The sequence below is a fragment of the Alosa alosa genome, chromosome 9, assembly GCF_017589495.1.
Source record: "Alosa alosa isolate M-15738 ecotype Scorff River chromosome 9, AALO_Geno_1.1, whole genome shotgun sequence".
Taxonomy (NCBI): Eukaryota; Metazoa; Chordata; class Actinopteri; order Clupeiformes; family Clupeidae; genus Alosa; species Alosa alosa.
The window spans coordinates 17,398,552-17,416,224 of record NC_063197.1 but is presented as its reverse complement, the minus strand read 5'-3'; the positions used below and the strand labels follow the sequence as shown (position 1 = coordinate 17,416,224).

The window sequence follows — 17,673 nt, the reverse complement described above, 5'->3', positions numbered from 1 at the left end:
AATGATGATGGGGATTCTTTTTGAAAATGTGTTACTCATTATTTCCTGTTTTTTATTTGCTGTTCTTTTCCACCACCTACAATCAGACTTGTCCAGGCTGGCTGGATGGCTGGTTGGTAGGTAGATTGCTGTAATATGATAAAGGAAGTGTGTGTGTTTGTATGCACTGGGGAGTTTGTGCCTTTGACTGTGGTTTGAAGGCATGTGTGTGTGTGGGGAAAATTATGGAACATTTGGTATTTTCCTGACAAAAAAAGTCCACTAACTAAAACTTCCAATCCATTCTACCTAGGGTATTCTAAACAGATTTTGTCTATTTTGTCATACAAAGCCTGTCTTGTTGAAAAGTTTGTATAGCTCATTCTGTTTTGGTTTCTCTCTGTTCCCTCACAAGATCCTCAGGCAGTAAATCTCCTCCTCCTCCTCACCATACCAAACAGACAACGAAAGAGTGGATTGCCACAAAACACAAGAGACTGAGCGAGGAAAAAATGCAGCTCACTTCCTGTCAGGGCTTGGCTTGTCAGAGGTAGAGAACAGCTGTGATTGGCTGCACAAGCGTGTTCTACTTCCTTTAAAAACAAAAACAGACGGGCTGTGCTGGTAGGCCAAAGCCCGTTGAAACAGGCTGAAGTAAAATCAGCTGACAGAGTTGCTACAAAGGGACTACAAACGGACAGAAAGCAAACCTGTTATAAGAAGAAAGAGAAAGGATTTTTATGGAAATGGACCACTGAATGGAATCTGGCTCCCAAAAGATCCACGGACAAGGAAACAGAGGCAGAATTCCTCAGGAAAGAAAACTGCACAAGCTGTCTGGGTTTGGATGTGTTTAAAATCATAGTGACTGGGAAGAGAAGCTCATGCCCAACTGTGGGAGTGGGTTCATTTGTTTATGTTTGCGACATACTTCAGACTTCAAACTGAGCAGAACAAATTTGAATTATGGACAATGGATATGCGGTTCTTTCAGAAGACTGCTGTTCAGACACTTGCAAAGTTACAGTCACTGGTAAGTCTGACACCTATCATCTTATTCAAATGCAACTGGATCAAAGGACAGGAATTAACTTGAGTGGAAAAAGATTTCGTTTTTTATATACATAATCCTTAGATAGTAACCCTGGGCAAAGTAAATAAGATTATAAAAACCCTCATTGGAATCTGTGTCTAACCAATGCTCGTTTAGAGGAAGGAAGAGGTATGTAGAAGTGGAGATATCTGCTGACTGGTGATGTTAGCAATGATAAGCAGAAGTCAGTAATGTCATTTCTGACTCCCGTCACAGAGAGCTAGACAAGTCAAATGACTGATGAGAAATTGTTTGAATTTTGCTGAAACACAACAAACATTTCAGGCTAAATGATTCCCACAAGTGTATATCTAAATAATTTCCATGAAGGACATGCCTATGTATCTGACCTCTGTGTTGTATGAAGCCCTGCCATAACCATATGCTGCAACTTCAACTGCAACTAACTCCAAAAAACTCCAAGTTGCATACCTAGCACATTGTTTTCTCCTCTGTTTGAATTGTTAGAGCACAGTAATAACAAGGTCATGGGATCAATGTACAGGCAGTCATAGCTTGAATAGCTTTGTCCCTCTTTACACAGAGACTTACCACATTAGGAAGATCTAAAAGGTCACTGCTTGAGCAATGGGGAACATGCTTCATTGGGCCCTGTTTGTACACCAACAGCGTAGCTATATTGAACCACAGCACTTGACATTGGTGTCTTATGGAAGTCGATCAGAAAACATTAGTCTCAAAGTGGACATCAGTGGAAAATGGTCTGCATGGGGTTGTGTAAATTTGCATGGCAGGAACATGTGAGGCAACAGCAGTTTAACAAGCTCAGCAAAAATCCACTTGTCTAGCCAGCTTTAAGTCTGTGAGTGGGTGGTTGAAAAGTGAATTTTGAGATGTATTAACTTATTAACACTCATTGCGTCATTGCTCTTGCAAGTAGGCCTAGGCTATAACATGACTTGTAGCACTTTTAAACACAGCTCCATTTTGTGCAGTGCAATATTTAATGGACATTCTTTTATAGTTGCCGGGCGGCTGAACATCATTTCAAAATGTCTCAACAATATAAAGGGGAAAACTGTCCTTCCATTTATCAGCTTGGTAAAATATCAGACTTCTTACTGAATGCTTAAAATCAGACACAAGCAAAGTCAGCAAAATATGTTATTTACTATTTCAGCTGAATAAAGTAGAGAAAGGAATTCCGCTAAGGGCACCCAAATGCCCAGGAGCAGCCCTGCGGTATGCAATTTCAATTTCTATATTTTTTTAATAGAGTAAAATATGACTTAGTACTTGAATGCACAGATGGCTTTGTTACGTTGTGTTTATCAGAAAAGCTTTTTAGAATGCCATGTTTTGAGCAGAACACCAAATATATGCCTAAAGCCCAATTCACACCAAAGATTTGTGACGAGACGAAACAGAAGAGTACAACTTTTGCTTACTCTACCCACCTCTGCCTGATATTATGTTCTTCTGCAGTTTAAGTAAGATAAACTCAATCTTTAACCACAAAATGACATCCGCAGCATCAATAAATTAAGAACCCAAATACATACAGCCACACTCATTCAGGACATAATGAAGCACACTCGTATAAAATCAAATTATGAGCATAAAGGATGATGTCAGATTGTACGATGCAAAGACAGACACACATTTTATTGATCTATTTCTGAAGAAACCGAATGATTGTATTTTCTGACAATACTGTGTTGGGGTTATTGGCTGTGTTCTGTAACTTAAACTCTTATTTGCTGCACTGGCCCCGAAATATTATGCATGCAGGTGAATGTTGCTCTCTTTGAGCATCAGACTGACTCATGGTGTTGTATCAGTGATCCATAAATTTCAAATCAGCCCTGAAACAATCTGTCTGCCTGCAGTGAAGCTTAAGAATCGGTCCATTCCAGTCAGCTTCGCTCTTCATTCCTGGGTCTTCACCCAGATTGCACTGACAGTTTTGAAGGTGTGAAATGCACTGGATAGCAACACAATGTGATTAATGACGACACCCATAGTGTGTCATTAGTTTGGTTATATTGTATTTGCTACAGAAGTCTTTTATTCTATTTATTTGTTTTCCTAGCACCAATTCAATGCCCATCTGTTCAAATTTGTTTTCATTAATCTGATTTAGAAGACCTGTATATGATTAACTGGGGCACCTGACTTTTTCAGCTCTATTGTTTGTGGGTTGCAGGGTTTGTCTGTTTCAGTTTCATTATGACTAAATGTGTTTTCTTGGCAAGGGTGGTGGAACATTCCATATGAGGATGTTGATTTAGTGTGGATCAGCTTGTCTCCCTTAGAGGTTAACACAAAACTACAAACATATCTGTGACTGTGTGGAATGAGCTGTAATTTTTTTGTACCTACTGAAAAAATTGCTATGATTGTAAGAATAACATCTCGATGGAATATACACAAATGGTGCACTTATTATGTGGACAGAGGAGTGATTTTAAAAGAATGACATTGTGTTTTGCACTTTTTGTAGGGTGATAATCAATGGTTTCCTCATAGGACAATATCAGTTGCCATGGTGACACTTGATATCCTTCACCCTCGGTTATTAGTGGGTTTAGTGAAGTCACCTCTGATGTGAATCACATAGTATCTTCTCATCAATCTTGAAATAGCATTCAAATATTACTTTTATGTATAATTCAGGTTCTGACTGTAGCGTTTATGAAGTGCTATAACTTTACAAATGTCTGTGCACTATCTCGATCACCCTCACAAGGCAGACGCAGAATGGCTGGAGGTCTAAAACATTTAGAAGTTGGCCTGAGCAAACTCTGGTCCTGGCACTGCTAGAGCACGTTGGCTTCTCTTGTCCAACGTGCTCGACTACGATCCAAGCCATTCTGCATGCTCCGCGTATCCATTACTGGACATCGCTGAGCACAGAGATAAATTAACGAAATTGAGCCCATCAGCTCTGCGAGCCGGGGCTAAGGAGAACGCACGTAAACGTATGCCTCCCTTGCAAATTGAAAGTGCACTAATGTTTGCTAATGGATCGACCTCCGCAGCCTGTTCCGCCGGCATGCGAACAAGCTGTTTGACTCCCAGCGCGCCTTCATTTGATACTGGAGCTGACAGGACAAACATGGAGGCTCAATACACACAAAAGGTGGGGACACTGGGGGTAGGGGATAACACGGAGAGCGTGAGGGCCAGAGATAAAGGGATATTGTTTTCCTATTGTATATGAGTTGCATGAAATGTTTGTAGCATTATCAGAGAGGCCACAGTGGTTTGGGAAGTGAGAGTGTGCAGTGCCATGATCTGGCTGGGTCTCAGGTCCTAGTTTGGGCGGTTCTACTGGCTGTACCATGGTCCTGTTTTTTTATTTGTCTATTTTTGTTTTGAGTGCATGTATTGGGGGTTGGGGCGTCGCTTTTCTGCCAGATGGCTGTCACACAAGCAATTCTTCACACAGACCAGGCTAATTCCCCATTATTCCTCGTCTAATGGGGTCATTAACAACATCACTGATAATTAAATTTAGAGTTTCCCCAATCTGGCTGTTTTTGTTGGAGTTATTCGTGAATCAGCCATGCTCACATTGATTCAAGGCCTGTTCATGATGGTAAGCTGGTGCATATTGGTCTTCTCTCCCTTTCTCTCTCTCTGTCCCTCCATTTCTCCTCTGTCCTCTGTCGCCTCTCTGTCACTCAGTGTTCTCAAATGGAATCCATACTTGAACTGATTTAATGGCTGTCATCCCACAAGGCCTCAAAGGTGCAAAACTACCGTGCCAGGGTCACTGAAAAGACATTAGCAACATTAGTGACAATAATCCAGTAAAGGATGCTCTAAAATTTAATGTTTTATTAAATATTCTGCACAATGAGGTCGATAATGTATTTTATAACAATGCCGAAAGAGAGGGAGAAGGGCCGTATTTGACTGAATTTGCATGCACAGCACATTGTAGAATAACAGAGGGCAGCCCAGAGGAATGTGAAATTGAGGAATGTAAAATTGAGCCAAACTCTGATAAGAGTGCTAGTTGTAGACGTTCACTTTTCGCGTTTGTGATCCAATTCATGTATTCAGCCTCTGAAATTCAAACATGATGGACACTTTGTTAACATAAAGAAGAACTAAGAGCCCACTTTTTTGTGTGATCAACTTGTTATTAAGAAAAGTCATGATGTGACAAAATCACATGACAAAATCTCATGACAGAAACTATATCCACATAGCCAGAGCCTTTCGAGTTGATGACATCTTTAGACATGTATGGGCCAACTTTTTATTATTTATTATTTTGCTATTGCTGTTATTTAAAGTGATACTGCTTCGAGATAGATGTTGATTTCTTTAACTAATGGAAGTCCATGTTTAAGTTTAGGCATATCTACAGTAGTTGAATTTGACAACTGAATTACAATATATTCACTAACCTGTGATAAATTATTTTGTTACTAAACCCTAATTTTAACTGCTGGTGGTTATGGCTTTGGTAAACCTTTATATCTGGCTGTCATTGATCAATGTTAGACTATGTAGTTATTAATAACCCATTTAAGTCCTTTACTGAACTTTTGCATTTCCTTCAGTCAATTTGTTCTCTGACTTAACCTGAGCACAATGCAAAGGGGCAGAAAATGTCCAGTAAATTTCTGGAAACGTTCCACAAACTTTCCATTGGAACACAAGGACTTCTTCTTTTAACAATTTGCAATATTCTAAGGTCGAATTAAATAGTGTTAGCTAGCTTACATTTAGCATATCTGATATATAGTGGCTAGCTAGCTACTGTACAAATGCATTTTGATTTCATATTTGCTAGTTAAACTTTAATTCCATAAATCAAATATATTTACCCCAGTAATATCAATGTATGTAGCCCTTGGGCTCAAATGCAGTAATGCGGCTGTAATAGTCTTGTTATACTGTAGTGTGCAGGATTCTAGAAATTATATAGTGTGTGATGGAAGAATGTACAGTGCATGCAGGGGTGTGGCCTCAATAGCTTGCAGGAAGTAGTGTGGTGTTAGCCTGCGGTGAACCCAGACAAACATTTGAATTTGCTCAGCAGGTCTGGAGACCCTCCCATTGAAGGGGATTTCCAAATGACCAAAAACCTAGGAGCCAATCACAACGGCTTATCTGGCTTTAAATGACCGATAGAGGAATTTGCAGCGCTGTTCAACACAACCAATGGCTGCACTGATGGCGTCAGTGCTATACGATATGGACATTTAGTTTCTTTGGAACTAAGTAAACTGGTTGCGCCCCTTGGAAATTGGAAGTGAACGAGGGGTCCCCAGACCCATTCTCAAACTAAATAGAGATTCCTGAAGCGCTCTGATGCTAGCCGGGCCAGGGTGCTGTGTGCATGTGATTGAAGAATGCAGAGTGCAGTGTAGAAATTAAATTAAATTTAGCAACTCTCCAGTTTATTCCTGTTAATTCATGTTAATTCCTAGGGAAATCTTACAACTTTGAAAGTTCACAGAATTCTTCAACCCTAAGCACAAGTGAGAACTTTCAAATTAAAGAATTCTTTGGCTAAAAATGTTTTTTTTTTTATAATAAGTCATGTAATTGTCACATCAACGTATTTATTGTTGACTACTGAGATGTATAACCAAATTTGCCCTGTGTAGCCTGTGGTGGCTTATGGTGGTTTGTCACATGTTTGTCACAACATTATGTAAATGTTTGATTCAGAGAATGGGTGGGGAAATTGCAATGTACCTGTTTGACCAGATGAAAGTTTGAAACATTGAAACATTGTTATAGTCGAACAGAGAGTCAAGTGAACATGCTTTCCTTTTCGTTTCTGACATTATCAAGAAGACACAGATCATGTACATGGAGTCACTTCTTCTGAGTTCTGCATGTGCTGTTAATTGTGAGTACCAAATGACGGTTTGAGTGTAAACACCAGGATTGACAGGTTATCTCGTTGCTCGGATGAATAGCCGCTTGCTGTTAGTGGACATGTAAATCCTTCCTGAAAAGTTGTCAGTGCACAGTGTACAGTCAGTGCAATGTCATTTCTGTCATGCAGTGTGTGAAAACACTAACAAATTAAATATTGACTTTTGCTGGTGAGGCATCCAGAGAAGAATCAGCTGATGTTGAAGTTCGGAAAGCCCTCATTTCTGTGAAATGCATCAAGCAAACAGGGCTGCCTTGCTTAGTGGGACATTCTGTTAGCTGGATGCTAAGAGTTGCGTAGGTGTTGCTTGCCTCACCAGAGTTTTGACATGGATTGAGTCGACTGACAGATTATTTTGGCAGACAAGTTGTGCATTTTTCATAAAAAAAATCCAGTGTTTGCCAGGTGTGCTCCATTCAGTGCTGATTTCCAACTGAAGTTGTTTGTTTTTGTTTGCCGCGCTGTAGCATTTTATCCCCAGCGGCTGCCGGTGCGAGTGTATTTACCCCTACGGCGGCAGACAGAGAGGCCTTAGGGCTCAGCAGAAATTGATCACAGCCCAACAAGAGCGTCCTTAACGGCAGAGTGGAAAATAATGAGCCAGGGGAGATCGCTGTGGCGACATGGCTTTCGTTTATCATACCAGGCTCCAAAAACACAAAGCACCGCTGGAAGCAGAGGGACAAAACAATTCAACAGTAATCAAAGTGAATGGAGTGTGCCCTTCTCCAAAGTGAACACACTTTCACTATTAAAGCCAGTTGAATGATACATGTCTTGCCTTATATCTTTTAACACCACTGAAAGCTCCCTCTCCTTTTTATGTCAAAAAATATTCTGTTCCGTATAAATTAAATGTGAGAATTAATTAACAATAAAAAAAATGATTTTTTGCCCTTGGGGTGAAAAATGAAAGGACTGCCAGTTTCATCTGTGCTTTGTTTTTCATTGTGTAAAGGAGGTGTGAACGTCGTGCTTGATGGAGTGAAAGCTTAATGATAAATGAGATGCAATTCTGGCGATTTTATCTGTACACAACTGAACTGTTAATATGCGCCAACAGTGCATCAGCACAATAACACACCGTCTGCACTAGCCAGCCGCCCTGTCTTTGCTTTTGATAGCAGTATTGTTGCTATGTCCACATTAACTAAGACGAAGAGACAGAGAGACCAAGCGACAGGCAGATAGAGTGATAGGGAGCAGTGTATGTTGGACGATGTTGGAATACACAACAATGTTTTGTGAAAGAGAGCTTGTGAATGATAGTTAGATATGTAAGGGACGTGGTGTGTGCATCTACCAGTATGTGTGTGTGTGTGTGTGTGTGTGTGTGTGCGTGTGTGCGTGTGTGCATGTAGCCAACACTCAGGAAAGGATATTGCATTGGCTCTCATATCCCTGGCTGATAGGTTGGAAGGCATACATATGTTTTTGCAACTGTTATTGCTTTATAAAATACACTGTTTTGGAGATAGAATTGAAATTGAGTTAAACATAACTTACACAATTCTTTCACTGCTTTCAGTTTAGACACACCCTCACCCATACACAAATGCCTGAAAGCATGCACTCAGATCAGAGATGCATACCTTACCAGACTCAGCACCAGTTAAATAAGGCTAGAGGAGACATTGTGAGGATTCTTTTGTTTCCCCTTCATGTGAAAATGAGGCCTAGCTTGAGGCTGTATCTGGTCACTAACCAGGACATGCTTACAAAGCAATGTAGAGGTGAAAATCAAAAGCATTATCATCAACACAAGTTTTCCCCATGTTGTGTGAGTATGAGGGTATTCTTCCTGAGGTGATAGGGTGCTAACGGATAAAAGCCTCTCATTTGAGTGACTACAGCTCTTGAAACAGCTGTTTTATGCCTCTTATATCACCGCCCAAGGCCACAACTCAGTTCCCTTAACTTGCGTCAACTCTGATCTATACACCTCGTCTCTAGTTTCTTAATTCAGCTTCCTCATCTCTCTCTTATTTATTTCCTTTTACTGTATCTATTTACTTTGTCCTAGACAATAGATCACAAGTGGGATTTCAGCTTAAACCTCCTGCTTCTTAGATGGACCATAGTGTTAAAGGAGAAAACAGATGTTAAAGGGGAACATAGAAGCAGGGTATCAATTGTATGTTCCTCTGTTTCTCTCTCAACAAGCTTACTATTTGTCAGAAAATGGTGCAAACATGTTGATCGTTGTTTTCCCAAGATTATGTCCACACATTAAAGATATTTAGTTCACTGTCATAGAGGAGTAAGTGAAGCTGAAAAGATTAAAGTTTAATAAGCTAGAATCAGAGAATTTTGATGTATTACCCTTAAAAATGACAAACCGATTAATCGATAATCAAAATAGTTGGCGATTAATTTAATAGTCAACAACTAACCGATTAATCGATTAATTGTTGCAGCCCTAGTCGAGACACATATTCACAATAAAGTGTATTTAACCAGCCCATGACGGGAAATATCTGTAATCTAAACCTAATTATGAAATCACATCTAGGTCTCCTGGGCTATCAAAGATCCCTCTTTGAGGACTGAAGTTTTCTTATGGGTTATCCTCTCTTATGTACATCTCCTCTTTTCACTACTTTGACCCTCTTCACTCTCTTTCCCCCTCCAGTCTCTTCTGGACCCCCTCCACCCCTTCTCTCTACTGTCTCCTGCTCTGCCTCACCCCTTTTCCCTGCCATACTGACAGAGCAGTCCTCCAAGGGATGCTTACTACAGATTTCGGACTTCAAAGCCCTTGCTTTTTGAGCAGCTAAGTGGACAGTTGTGTGTCTTTTTTGTTCTTTTCAAACACTGGAACAACAGTAGATGAATCAAACGCATTCAGATACCACGGGAGAGGAGAAGAAAAGAGAGAGAAAGACAGGGAGGACTGACTGGCCCCTACAGGGGCAGCGGAGGCCTGAGCCGCGGCCAAGCTCTCGAGGCTGAAGAGTATCACTCCCTCCCCACGCCCCCCTCTCTCTCACTCTCCCTTTATGTCCGTCGGTCGACGCCGGTCCTCAGGGGCTGAGGATTCCCTTCAAGTGCACTTTTCTGAAGCGTCCGTCTTCTTCAGGTGCAACGCTCTCTGTGTTTTGTCAGTTTAGGGAGTTTTGTGAGTTTTTTTTTAAATCAGTTGAGTTGAGTTATGTGAACAGTTGTTTTTGTTGCTGTTGTTTTGGGGAATCAATCTCTTTGCAAGCCAAATGTTGCCTGTCAATTCCAGAGACAAGTCCCTGCCTCTCCTTTGCTTTCCTCTTGTTTTCCTCCTCTTTTTCTTTTCTCTCCATTCTCTATTTTTCTTTCTTTGTCTTTTTCTTTTTCATTTTTCCTTTCTTTCTTTCTTTCTTTCTTTCTTTCTTCTAGACATTTTCTCTTTCTCCTTTCCATCTCTCCAATCTGCATGTGTTGCCTTGTAAAGTGCTGACTGCACAGCTTGTTCCTTTGCTCCTTGCTTTAATTGACTCGCAGGTGGAGAGATCAGCTCACACCTGCCAAAGTGCCGCGAGAGGGGATGTGGAGATCTGAGGGGCCAGCCTGAGACATAACTTGGGGGTGATGAAGGCGGCTGTGTGCAGGGGAAAGAAATTGATGGTGGGGTTTGGTTTAGAGCTACAGATGGGATGGCTCCCAATTGCCAGAGGAGACACGAGGCCAACAGAAGTTCTGCTGAACAACAGAAAAACTCACTTTTTTAAGAGAAAAGAAAAAGTTTTCTTTTCCCATTTGTAAACAAAGGCAGTAACAGAGGAGCTGATGGTCTTGACATTACGGAGTGTTTGGACGGTTCACTGTGAAATTCTTAAAACAACGATTCATCAACTAAAACAGCTCTAGCCCATATAATATGACAATTTAATAGTGTCAGGAAACAGCCCTGACACTGGCCTGATTTTAAAACATTGTATTCCTTACTGGATGTAGGTTATCACTTCCAAAAACACAGTCTTACCACTCAGGGGTTTTCCATAATTTCTTGCCTTGTGGTTTGTCACTTCTGAGTAATGGGCCAAAGGTGCCGTTCCTGTGCCACGTTCTCTGTAACAGCGTCTGGGTGGCCCTTACCAACTGCCATGACCTGGAATAACCAACATCTGTGTGCCTTCCCTTCTAATCTCAGTAAAGTGTCTCTCTCATTTTCTTCAGTAGAAATCCTGTATTTTTTAAAGAAGTTTTTGTCACAGTGTCAACAGTGAACTCAGGGAGGCGTTCTCTGCATCCTTTAAATGTAAACACTTCTGTGCAAACACAGAAAGAGAGAGCGGGGTGGGGCGGGGGGGATCAAACATACAGGACCTCCTCAAGGTGAGACAAAGACACAAACCTAAAAGGATGAAGGGACATGACCACACACATAAACATGGAAAAGAAGACACATTAAGACACAATGAAGACACATTAAAGCATGTGTGTCTCATTGAGGTATGGGGACATGTGCTGGGACTTGCAGAGAGGAAGTTCACTAATGAGGTCAGGGGAGAGAGGTGAGCTGCTTCACAATGGAATGTGTAAAAAAAAATTCAACAGCTGGGCCATACAGGAAGCATCATGCTTATCCTCCAAGTTGTTGCTTTTGGCACACAACATCATTCACACACACACACACACACACACACACACATCTGTATAAGTCCCTTATTATATTCAATAGGCTTTAAGTCTCAGGGTTTGTAGTCTGTTGTGTGTTTTATGCCGGTGAGGTCACCAGCGTGTCTTTTAATGTCTCTCCAGAAGACATCTTTGCTTTCCAAGAGAGCAAGTGATATCAGCAAGTCAAAAAATCACAGCAAAGTTGAACTGGCAGATCAATTTGATTTTTAATTGTTGTTTAGAACAAAGACTTATGGCGTCTGAGGCCTGTTAAAACCAAAGTACTTTAAGGCAAGTCTTGCCACTTGGGGGCCATCTTGGTAATGTCTCCGGGCAGTTATTTTGGACTAACACAGTCTTAGGGGCAGCCGTGGCCTACTGGTTAGCACTTCGGACCTGTAACTGGAGGGTTGCCGGTTCGAACCCCGACCAGTAGGCACGGCTGAAGTGCCCTTGAGCAAGGCACCTAACCCCTCACTGCTCCCCGAGTGCCGCTGTTATTGCAGGCAGCTCACTGCGCCGGGATTAGTGTGTGCTTCACATCACTGTGTGTACACTGTGTGCTGTGTGTGTTTCACTAATTCACGGATTGGGATAAATGCAGAGACTAAATTTCCCTCACGGGTCACGGGATCAAAAGAGTATATATACTTATACTTAACAAGATGAGGCTCCTATTCAAATTAATAGGGAGGCATACGTAGCCCCAAATAGGGAGGTCATATTGACATAAGAAGTACATTAGGGGTGTTTAAATTTGAATTCAGTGGTAAACATATCTCATCTCAATAAGGCTAAAAAGATCTCTATGAATCTAAAGAATCTTTATGTTAACTTGCTCGTTGTGCATGCACCAACATTCGTGGCATTGCTATTACCAAGGTGACGGTGAAGTAAACAGAAGGTGAATAGTCAGTCATGCCATTCACAACAATGCGGATGGTTACTTACATTACAGGAAGGGGTGGGATATGTGAAGCAGACAACTACCATCTTGGCCTTATAAACTGTGTGTGGGATTCTTCTTTGAGTGCTGTGTCTCCTCCCCTTCTAAAGTCTATGACTAAACCGCTAGCATGAATGAATTGGTATCAAATCAAGTATCAGATGATTTAATTGTGTGTATGCTTATATTCTAAAAGTCTTGCATGTGTTTGTGTGGGTGTGTCTGTATGCATTCACATGTGAATTAAACTCGTGTGAAAATACATGTGGTCATGCACTATACTGTGGTTGGATTCTCAGATAGGCTTTCTGACATACACAAATCAAAGGGGCTATATTTTCCCCCAAAAGCAGTATGTGTTCAATTCAGACCCCAACCCAGTGCTGTGCACTCCGGCCTAGACAATAAACAGGTACTATTCATTAGCAGTGAATGTGGAAACCTAAATACAGCAAGTTTGCGTGTTTTGGTGCAAAATTTTTATATTTAAAGCAGGCTGGTGTGCAATTACCATGTTTGTGAATCTATTCATTAGCACTTATGTGCTTGTGCTCATTAGCACCTATGTGTTCATTAACGTCTGTGAGTGTGAATGTCCGTGTGTATGCCTGTCTGTGTGTGTTCAGTTACTGTGTGTGTGTGTGTGTGTGTTGGCTGTTTAATTTGTGTGAGTGTGTGTGTGGGCGTGCTCGCTGATGGGGGTAATGAGTGGACCTGTGCTGGCTTAACACAGAGGCTGATGGGGACTGACAGTATTTAACATAATTAAGAAAAGCTTCAGTCACAGTAGCATTAAATAAACACCTTGTGAAATGAACGGGGATCTGATTAGAGGGAGCGAGAGCGAAGATGGGAGAGAGAGAGAAGGAGGAAGGGTCATCTTGCAGTCACGGGATGTGCGTGTGAAGCTCCTCATTACCGCGCAGCTTGAGTCGACTCCACACTGCCTCCATCTCACAGCGCTGGGCATGTGCACACACACACACACACATACACACACACACAGACACACACACACACACACATATGCACATGCACACAGACACAGTAAAATACTAGTAAAGAGAAACATTTTTACCTATCTCCAAGAATGCTCATGAATGTGTCTGTTCACAGAAGATTTCCTACAAATTGTAAAGCAGATACATCCACATAAATTATACTTAATTGTAGTTATTCACCTTAGGTTGAGACACCTGCTGATATTAAATATCCTGTTTATATCTTATCTTTTGTCCTCATATTGGCTATTATACATTTTTGTCCTCATATTGGCTATTATACATGCTCATGTATTGACACTATTGACACTATTTGTGATATTTACTTTATGACACGTTCATGACAGTGTCATGTCATATCTTATGTAGATACCTTAAAGTAAAGTGTTACCATATTTACCAGTATCCAGTCAGTGACCTAAAACAGATTGGTCACACACAGCAATCAAGGATGCTCACGGTAGAAATGGTCTGATGCAAGGTAACTTGGAAGGAGCAGCATGGAGCTAGCATGGAGGTAGAGCTAGACCCCCACCCCCCCATGTGAAGGCCTGTGAGTGGGTTGTATCCCACCCTCTGATTTAATGGGCTCAATGCTCTCTCAGGCTGGAAGCCCTAATAATCTTACTTTGCTGTTCAATCTCCCTCATTGGATTGCCTTCTAATGGTGTGTGATTATGACCATATGGTATCCTCAGCCTCCCTCCCACCAATCCCCTCCCCACTGATAAAGACACACGCTTTAAGGAAGGCATTATAATGTTTGGTAATGTGACTGTGTGCTTAGGGTGGTGTGTGGTGGACTAAATGTGCCGCTAGTCATTGTGTGTGTAGTCTTTGTGTATATTTATCTGTCTGTGTTTTGAGGATGGTTTTTGAAAGGAGTTTTGTTTTGAAATTGCATACTGCCAGCAATTTCTAGTGAGCAATGTATAGCCCATTCTCTGAAGCTCCAGTGATGTCAATGACAACTTGCATATCAAAATAACATTAAATAAATAAAGTCAATAAAATATACATTTTAAAGTAGGCAGTAATCTTAGTGCATAAACCCCCCAAACACCTGTCTTGAATGGCAAAAATCAGAAGTATTTGCAGCACATCACAGGATCTATGTGGCCCTCTGTTCCTTACCAATGAAATCAACTTTCGAGATAAAATGATGAAGCATTTCCATAATGGGGAAAAAAGAAATGTTAACAGAGTACCCTGTGTTTAGTCCAGACAGGCTGAATATGGGAACTGTAAACATTTAAGCCCCTGACTCTGAGTAACATTACTTTCTTCACAAACCAACTTCAGATTGACAATGTAAATAAGTGAAAACAGAATGTCTTACCTAAAATGTCTTATTACAGGAAGAGGGGAGAGAAGTAGTCGTGCGATTGGCTAGGTGCAGCTGAAATATCCCACTTTCTGAGAATTGATGCTTGATTTATGTTCTCTCTAGTGAGTGTTTGATTAATTTTGGGGTTCAATGGATGCAATATTTACAAAAACAAAATTTACCCATTTTCAGGCACATACAGTAGGTGTTAATGGTTGATTAAGTGTTCATTAGAGGTCGTCTACTGCCTGATGTAATTGGCAAGTTTTTGGCCCCTTCATAGCTGGTTAATTTGCCTCTTGTTTATGTCGCGTCACGTCTGCAGCGCGTCTGTAATGTTCTCTCCCCATTTCTCTCATTTGGCGGCACCCTGAAATAAGCGACGCGTGCATTAATGTCTCGACAAAAACTGATCTCGTCAATTGCTGTTAGGTGTGACAAAATGACAAATTGACAAGGTAATAAGTAGCTTGCACAAGGGAGAAAGGCTTCAAAGATTTACGCCCAACGCTCCCCACTCTGTGCAGCATAATCAAATAATTGCCTGACGCATGGCTAATGTCTGGCTCATTTGTCATTTTGCCGACCGTTAACTCTTTAATAGAAATGGTGTTGGTACATTGTTTCAGGGTTTGTTCAAATGTAGGAAATTGCGGTGGCTGCTATTTTTTATATATATATATATATATATATATATATATATATATATTCGTTGTAATATTTCAAATAGTCAGACACCATTTAACGTTTGGCGAATTGCCATTCGCCAGTTCCATCGCACACAGTAGTTCTCTGGACATGTAGGTCTGCTGTTGAACTTTAAGATACAATTTCAATCAGCTGCAAATGAAGGTATTCAGAATCAAGGAAGAAAACTGTCAGCTCAATCAGTTCCTTTGTGGGCTGAGTCAGAGGGAAAACCCCAAATCACACGTTTGCTTGGCAAGGCTCGGTTCCCATCAGTCTTGTCTCATGTTTGTGCAGCTATTGATGGTGATTAGATGTGCTGTGTAACTTTGTATAACTCTCAGGTTTCCTCAAAACTTAATACTCATTGCTCAACTCCACACAACCTACCCAAAATACTATCTTATCTACAAAAAATATGATGTCTAAGCCTCATGCTCAAGTATTGGTACAGCGCAGTGTCTTTGATTTGGCTCCTGTTCCAGAATTCGGTTTTATGTAAATTATTAATTATAAATTAAAGGTTGTATCAGCTATGGTGGGATAACGTCACTTCTGTTGATGTTCAAACAAAACAGAGAGCTAGCTCGCTACTCCCTCCCCCTCCCTCCCGTGCAATTGAAACTCTCCTAAACGCGCATCTCGTCATTTATTGGTTGGAACACTTTATTTTGCCTTTGAGTGGTTGGCAACACTTGTTGGTAGCAATTGTTTTTGTGTACAGATCTCGGAGCCTAGGCTGCCTACAGAGACACGTTTTTTTTGATGCCCTGCTTATGGGGCAGGCAGCTAGCGGATCGTTAGGAAAGATTAGATGAATGTGATCATGTTTGGGCCTTTTTTGGGCCTGAAATCGCTGATACATTTAAATTAAGACACTGCTTGGTCAATATTTGCTGCACTGCATGAAGTGTTAATGATGTGTATCGTTAATCTGGTTGCCTGTCTCTTATCCCTTTCAGATGGGCGCGAGTGTTTCATCTGTCGGGATGGGGAGGCAACCGAACCCCTGAGGACCTTCTGTGACTGTAAGACTCTTCTGGCCCATCACAGCTGCCTACTCACCTGGATTAGCAAGGTAACCACCACCAACAAACAGCTCCTGTTGTCAGTAATGAGCTTGAAAACTAGTGGAGTTGTGGATGGCTTTAGTATGTGTATGGAAGTTGATATTTTTATAATTTTCCATTTTTTATTCAAAGTGTTTTGTAAAGTCATATTTCTTCAGACAATATGTACACATCTTCTAAAGTACTGTGATTTATTATCTTTTGGCAGAGACAAAGCCATGTACCTAACTGCTTCTAATACCTCTATACATATGGTAATTCCAGCAATCTGTTCAAATATTTGCAACATATCTGGATTTTCATGAACAAAGACATTAAAAACATAGATAAGCGCACGTTGCTGAGGTGGAATGTTGCCAGTTTTCTTTCTGTCAAAAATCTGTCTCTGATCTATTTCAAGGCCTGACGTCACCAGTGTATGAGGTGAAAGGAAGAGTGGGGTGGGCATGGGGGCGCGGGGCAAGACCCTATTATGTGGCTGGCACAGTGATGAATACTCTTTCACTGATGTGCATTATTGTGGCATAGCTATCAATAGGCGATCAATGATGAACCACTCCCGACCAGACCACACACAAACTTCACTTTTTTGGTTTTAATTAAAGAGACAGTGGTGGCACAACAAACAAGCTTCCTCTGTGATGGAGCACAGTTTGCACAAATCTCAAAACATTGGTAGCTTTTCAGTGCACTCTCTTTTAACATACAAAACCAAATTCAAATATTTTTCTGAAGCTGTTTGGACGGTAGGGACAAATGCTATGGGAGGAAATATTTGCAAAACCACTGTGTCTTGGATTGTGGGTGGAATTCAGTGGTTTCATTGAGCCCTTTGCCTTTGGGGTGTTTTGCTGCAGTAGAAACTCTTGTTTTTGCTGTGGCTACCCCGTAAACTCAGTCTCCCAGCATGCTGTCTTGCTTACTACTTACCACACACAAACACACACACACACACACACACACACAGGCATGAAAGTTGCCCGTCGTTGGTTGTTTTGTTGTTGCGAGACAAAATTGACACCAAAGTGATGGTCCTCCGCCATCGCTTTCAAAGAATTCCAAAATAGAGAAACCTCAGAATCCTCAGCAAGATTATGGTGATCAAAAG

General features: G+C 41.1%; 1 protein-coding gene across 2 annotated transcripts in view; it reads left to right on the top strand.

Annotated features, from left to right (window-relative positions):
* The first annotated feature begins 479 nt into the window (after window positions 1-479).
* Window positions 480-17,673, top strand: part of LOC125300035 — a 97,384-nt gene continuing 80,190 nt past the window's right edge. Inside the window, exons 1-2 of one of the 2 annotated variants that reach the window (XM_048251508.1) lie at window positions 480-1,012; window positions 16,458-16,573. In XM_048251508.1, the coding sequence (XP_048107465.1) occupies window positions 946-1,012; window positions 16,458-16,573 (183 nt within the window). In that variant the 5' untranslated portion in view covers window positions 480-945. Of the gene's footprint in view, window positions 1,013-6,810; window positions 6,912-16,457; window positions 16,574-17,673 lie in introns of those variants that run through there. The other variant, XM_048251509.1, reaches the window with a different exon arrangement.